Raw genomic sequence first — 6,893 nt, forward strand, 5'->3', positions numbered from 1 at the left:
TCAAATGTATAAAATTAGAAAATAAAACGGTAAGGAAAGAAAATGCTTCCGTCCCAAAAAGCGAAGGTATTGTTTTCCGCTTTAGTTGTTTCTGCCATTGTATTTTCCTCTATTTTCAGTCTCCGAGTCAGACTCAGCTGAGGGCGATCGTAAGTAACTCACCAGTAAGTTTCTTCTCTTTCTTTTTTAAAAGATTAATAAAGAGAGTGATAATGAGGAACTAGAATTTCTAAAAATGGAGAAACATCTTGTTTTTGCACCTCAGATTGATACATTAGTTTCTTCATACCTTCTATTATTATATCAATTATTTGAACTTTAGAAAAGGTAATATGAAAAGAAAATTATGTATGCATTTTCAAAAAACAATAAATTCGTTATTGTTACTTTCCTTTTGGTATCTAGTTTTCTGGGGAAAGTGAAGGAAAACGACTACGTTTTCTTTATATATACAGTTTTTCTTTTTGTTTTTCACTTTATATTTCTGGCTGAAATTTATTTACTATAAAATGAATAAAGATGTGATGGCTGATAGCTGGTAAGGGAGCAGATAGTTTCTAAAATTTATTTTCTGTCATGATTTCTATAAAAGAAATTAGTTTTCTTATTTCTGTTTCTGTTTCAGTGCGGAACTACTAACTTCTGTATGCAAAATAAATTTACGACTTATGAGTATAATTTCATTTCTTGAAATGATTCTCTTTTGATGCATTTCTTGTATTTGACTTTTTTGTTGATTGCTTCTTATATTTTCCGTAGGAGTAAGAACTACGAAGAGGTTGCTGGGTACCTTTCTTTTTCCCTTCTTAAGGCTATAACTTTTGATTTATGGTAGATTAGGGTTTAATTCAAAATTTTTTTTCAAGTATTCATCGGTCTCTTGTGGGTCTCAGTCAGGGACCTACTTTGTGGGATTGCCCGGATAATTGAATTATTGAAGTGAATTATTGAAGATGTGAAATTTTTTAGAGTACGGTAACATCAGCGAAGTTTAATCGTCAGATTTTTTTTTCTTTTACCCCTTGAAAACTGTTACTGCTTCCTATAATAATTGGTGAGAGAGAGCCTATTGTTAATGGTGCAAAAACCTGGTAGTTAGTTTCCGATGGGTTGATAGATAAGGGTAAACTCCTCTAGGATTTTGGTCCAAGTGTTGCAAGTTTAGGGAGCGCTTTGATGCACACACTTATTTATTTGGGACTGAAGTGAAACTTTTTATCCGGATGGTGTAGGCTTACTTATTACAAGAGTGAATAGTGAGATCCTTTGGAATTATGCTATTAACATGTCATTGTCTGCAGAATGAAAGGAGAAAAGCTGTACTACTTTTCTTGCTCCGAATTTTTAGACCTAATCCATGATTTTTTTGCATCCTTGGTTAAGTTATCTGTTTTAGAAAGATGGAAATTGATATCTGCGTAAAAACTTGCTTGGCTTGAAAATTGGTTGCTAGTTTAGTTCAACCTCTCTGATATTTGTTGCATTTTTCAGTGAAGCATATTTGAAGTGTCATCAGCAAATGCTTTTAGCGAAAAAAATTGGGGAAGGGGTGAACGAACTATTGTTATGTTAAAGTGGATTGACATTTTTCTAAGTTGCACTCCTCTAGATCTGAAAAACAGAGATGATTGGACTCTGATGCTGTTGGATGTATAGGTAAAATTTGTTCTTTACATAACAGAATGATTTCGCATAATTTTGGTTTTGCATGCTCTGTATTCATATGGAGTCCACGAATGGTTTCCTTCATGTATAGTTGAATTTAGCATAATTGAGTCTTCTTTGCCCTGTTTATTTTCTTTATGAATTGAACAAACGTCAAAGGTTATACTTTCAGGATCTGGTGACAGGTTGCTTCTGTTTTATATGAAGACTGTGCTTAGTGTTCTATGAGTTTTATCTCTCCGATGGATTGGAATGCCAAAACGCCTTTGCAATGGGACTGGGAAAACTTGATGATGTTAAATGCAACACCAACTGAAATTCCAAGGAAGCTCAGACCTGAACAGTGGGATATTGATGGAGAGGGAGGAATGAACTCTGGGTCTTTCTATTCTTCTGTTGCTGCTGGAGGTAGTGGTGGTTCTGCCTCAGATTTGGGCCTTGCTTCTATGTCTAAAAGTTCAAAATCGGCATCTATTAATTCTTCTTCTATGGGGGAGGTAAAAATGACCAAATTTACTTCGGAAGCCTTTGAAGCTATCCCAGATGATATTAGCAACCAGAACGAAGCTTTCAGGGCTGAGCTGGCTGGTACTTCCCCAACACTTGAGGCTTCAGTTGGCTCTGGTGAGCCATTGCTCAGTTTAAAGCTTGGTAAACGGACATACTTTGAAGATGTTTCTGGGGGAAGCAATACTAAGAATTTGTCTTATTCTTCCACTTCTGGACAATCTCCTGCCCAAGCAAAGAGATCTAAACCCAATTGTCAGGGCATACATGTTCTGCGTTGCCAAGTTGAAGGCTGTAACTTTGACCTCTCCTCAGCAAAGGATTACCATCGGAAACACAGAATTTGTGAAAGTCATTCAAAGAGTCCAAAGGTCATTGTACATGGTCAGGAACGCCGGTTCTGCCAACAATGTAGCAAGTAAACTTTTTTCTTTATTCTGATGATTTTTACATTGGAAGTAGATTGTATCCAAGAATATTTTCTTTATTGATTGTGTATTTGCATGGTGATGTTTTACTTATCTTAGTATCAACCAATAGTAGGTATTTGATTCCTTATTGTTGGGCTTGTGAACTCTTGATGAATGTTAAAATCATAGTTATGTTAATGCTGTCAAAGGTTCCATGGCCTGTCGGAGTTTGATGAAAAGAAGCGAAGTTGTCGCCGGCGCCTTTCTGACCACAATGCAAGACGCCGTAAACCACAGACAGAAGCATTCCACTTCAGTGGTACAAGATTTTCATCTTCACCAAATGGTACCAGTTTCAGACATAGATTTGATGTTTTTTATGCATTTAATTTTGTTGTATGTTACTTGTCCATCAAGATATTATGCGAGTGACTTAATTCATGCTTATTGAGTAGTTGCTTGATTTTATTCTATAACATCTTATACTCAAATAGTTTGGGTCACCCTACTTTATTGGATGCTATGTTTCTATTATAATTGCTGTCCCAGCTTTGAAGTATATGTGTTAAGGCTTTATAAGTTGTGCCTCTACTTGTTGCAGAAGGGAAGCAACAGATGAGTTTCATCTGGAATAAAGTGCCATTTCTTCATAATGCTAGACCCAATGAAATTTTTTCATGGGAAGGCACATTTGATTCCAAGTCCTCTCAAATGAAAGGTTATACATCTACAAAAGTTGGAAATATTAATGGACAGCCAAACCTCCCTGGCAATGAGCTTTTGAATTCCATCACAATGCGATCTCATGATTCCAATGGATTCCTGCCCACCAAGGGCAAGCAAAGTACAGATGACATTCTCAACCAAGGTTTGGTTTGTTTATCTTACTAAGAAACAAGATTTATGATATGCATTTTGATTTTGATTAATGACAAATGTTATCTTCTAGTGCTAGTTTAACACAAATTGTTTTTAAATGAACTTATATATGGAGTAAAATAAATGCCCCAAGAATGCTCCCTTGAGATAAAAACATGATCACAATCATGAGAGGATGAGTGTGAGGCCAAAGAGGTGAGAATCTTGATGTGCCACTAATTTTGCTAGGTCTCTACCTTTGAAAATTGTTTTCTCCCAAGTTAGGATAATAAATATTCAATTCTTCATCAAAAGGTAAAGAAATAACGTGCCTACTTATTTCATAAAGCTTTTGCTGTGTCATGTGGAAGTGAAGGTTCTTTTTGTTTGGATAAACAGATTTAGGACAATGATTTTTCGACTTTTAGATCCTTACGCTACAAGTCCTTTCCTGAACACTTTTGGATAGCGTCTAGGTAGTTAGCAATAGATGTTTGATGATGAAACGGTTTCCTATGAAATGATCAATGTACATTAAGTGACATGCTGCCCTCAATGGGACATGGAGTAATGCTACTTGAGGGATTGGAGTTTTTTGCCGAAATATGATGTACATATGTGACAGAATGTTGAATAATTAACTTTCAGCAGAGGTACATGTTAGTTATCCTGATGGGAGATGAGCGATGGTTCTGAAGGCCTTTAATGGTTATTAAAATGATGCTTTCCTTATGGAACTGATATACAAGCTCAACAAATTTAGTCAAATTTTGTAGGTGTAGAAGAATCCAGAGTTGATTCAAACGTGGCTACGACGCAAGATCTTCATCGTGCTCTCTCTCTTCTGTCAAACGAATCCTGGGTTTCTTGTGAGCCAAAACACGGTTCAATTGCATACCCCATGCATGTCAACCCTAGTACCAGTATGTCTCAGCCAGCTATGAATGCAAGTTCACGAGGATTTCCAAGTGCCTTATCTGAAAACTGGCAGATGGAACAACAGACAACTGAATCTCAAGTGCATAATGGTGATGGTGACAACCATTTCCAAGAGTTCCAGCTGCTCAAGGCTCCCTATTATAGTGGCTTTTATTCCAATCAATGAGCTGAATGAGTGCGCTCAATTCAGCCAATTTGAAATTTGTGATCCCACACTCAAAGCTTAAACAATGTTTTGTTTTGGTAGGAACTCTCGGATATTCCACTTTGCTGTTTTTCTTTTTCTAAAAAAGCAAAATATCATTTGCTTTTACAACTTTGTTTCTTCACTAACTTCAATTTTTTTTTTTTTGGTATAAATGTTGAATTTGTCAAGTGTCCATCAGGCGTATATGTGTCTGAGCTTAGGTAGTTTTGGTTTTGAAAAAGAAAATTTTATTATATTTTACAATAATCGAGTTTTTAAACTTCATTGAAATTGATTCTTCCAAATAAAAAATATATTCCAGACTTGCATGGAGAAATGAACGTAGTGCAGAATCCCTTTGGAGAGAACTGCATTTCATCCCTTGTCCTTAAAAAGACAATTTTGTTATTGGTCTACACTATATCCACTCTTTCAATGATAGTGAAAAAATTTGGTGTTAATTAAGTTGATAAGTTTTATTTTATCATCGATTTAAAATTTTTCCGAATCAAGTCGAGTGAAATAAAATTCGAGTCGAATCGAATGAAATTGTTCAAGTTAAATTAAACATGTTAAATTAAAATTTTTGTTACAATATAATTAATTTCATGTTAGAGCACATAAATTTGAAACATTTTACAACTTTTTCAAAGAAAAATAATAAAAAAGATACTTTAGCATCATAAACATGAACCGTTATTTAAGTTCCAAAATTATTATCCTACAAAATTTTTAATTTTTAACTTTCTTTATATATTTTTTAGAATTTTTTTAAAATTTTTATATTTTTTTTAAAATATAAATTTTGGAATTTTAAAAATTATTTTGTAATTTTTGTTGAGAGAGACCAATTGGCTCATTTTCAAACTTGACAGGGACCAAAAGGGTATATACACAAATATATTATTCGAGTTATCTGAGTAATAAAATTCAACTCGATTCGAAATCGAAACTCAAATTACGTAATCGAGTTGACTCGAATAACTTGAATAACTTGATTCGGTTAATTCAAAATTCAAATTTTCTTTTAATTTTTTCAAATCAAATCAAATTTTACTCACCGTTAAATAATGCTTGTAACCATCATCTTTTCCGTTTCAATCTTTTGGAATTATGTAAAATCTATTCATATAAAGAGTAACATGAATGTTTTAGGAAACTTGTTTCAGGCTTAAAATATTTTTTTAATTTTAGTTATATTTAAAAGGTTAAATTACACAACTATAAAAAAATTCTCACGCATTTAAAATAAAAAATTAATTTAAGTATTTACGTTACATAATTTGTTTATTTATGTCATTCTTATTAAAAATGGTCACTCTTCTTAAAAATTCTAATAGAAAAAATCAAACATGACATTTTTTAAAACATAAATCAATTATTGAATACCACATAGTATAATTTACCATGTCCTAAGTGTTGCATACTAATGAAAGGATTAAAATATAATTTGCCCGATAATTTACCCGAATATTAATTATTAATCAAATTAAAAGAAAAACAATATTTAAAAAGTTGAAAAAACCTTCTTCCTCACCTTGCAAATGACATACAATTAGGAAAAAGAGAACTTATAGGCTTCCTAACAACAACATGCAGCTTTCTATCAGCTTCGTTTCTAGTTGAGTAATGTCCAAAAACCAGCTGCCTTGGCCTCCACCGGAGCCCGATTTTAAGGTCCTCGGAGGCTCCCCTTGATTACTAGGACCAACTTCATCCATAAGTATTCCCCGCAAAGAATCAACGTTTTCTAACCCCAAAATTTATTATTATCCTCAATAACTCCATTAAAGAAGAAACAACTCAAAACACCATAATAACTCCATTAAAGAAGAAACAACTCAAAACACCATCAATCGGATTGAAGTTTCCAAGTCAAGATTGAAACTTTGGTTACTTTTCAAAGAGCCATTCAGCTAACTCAAATCCCATTCCTTTTTTTTATATTGATTCTAAGAAGAATCGGAAATAAAATGTTTTGGTAATTTATAACAATTTTTTTTATAAAAACAAAAAAAACCCCAAATAAAATGTATATATTATTCAAGTCAAAGATTGAAACTTTAGGTATTTTATAATAAAATATTTATTTTTTGCAAATTTGAGGAGGAAGATGAGGTTTAGATTTTATCACTTTTTTTGAACTATTTAATTATTGTTTTCTTTTATTTTGCTTAATAATTAGTATTGGATAAATTATGTTTAGTCCTTTAAAATAGTATGCAATACTTTTGATACGGTAAGTACGCATGTTAAAAAAATTGTCATGTAGATTTTTGTTAGCTTGTTTAATAACGAATTATATATCGTGAGTGTTTGAATTACAA

The 6,893-nt window shown here is 32.9% G+C and overlaps 1 protein-coding gene across 10 annotated transcripts; it reads left to right on the plus strand.

Annotated features, from left to right (window-relative positions):
• Positions 1 to 22: 22 nt before the first annotated feature.
• On the plus strand, positions 23 to 4,695 carry LOC107916524 (squamosa promoter-binding-like protein 2). Of its 10 annotated transcripts, none has more exons than XM_016845786.2 (7): positions 44 to 164; positions 760 to 786; positions 1,492 to 1,656; positions 1,838 to 2,590; positions 2,792 to 2,928; positions 3,184 to 3,450; positions 4,217 to 4,695. In XM_016845786.2, exons 4-7 carry the CDS (start codon positions 1,890 to 1,892, stop codon positions 4,543 to 4,545), a joined length of 1,434 nt encoding a protein of 477 aa, XP_016701275.1. In that variant the 5' UTR covers positions 44 to 164; positions 760 to 786; positions 1,492 to 1,656; positions 1,838 to 1,889; the 3' UTR covers positions 4,546 to 4,695. The 10 variants fall into 10 exon arrangements, with proteins under 10 accessions (XP_016701273.1, XP_016701279.1, XP_016701275.1 ...); XM_041108835.1 differs by having other exon boundaries at positions 1,851 to 2,590; XM_041108857.1 differs by lacking the exon at positions 44 to 164 and adding an exon at positions 540 to 644.
• The last annotated feature ends 2,198 nt before the right edge of the window (positions 4,696 to 6,893 follow it).

Source organism: Gossypium hirsutum, chromosome A01 (assembly GCF_007990345.1).
Source record: "Gossypium hirsutum isolate 1008001.06 chromosome A01, Gossypium_hirsutum_v2.1, whole genome shotgun sequence".
Classification (NCBI taxonomy): Eukaryota; Viridiplantae; Streptophyta; class Magnoliopsida; order Malvales; family Malvaceae; genus Gossypium; species Gossypium hirsutum.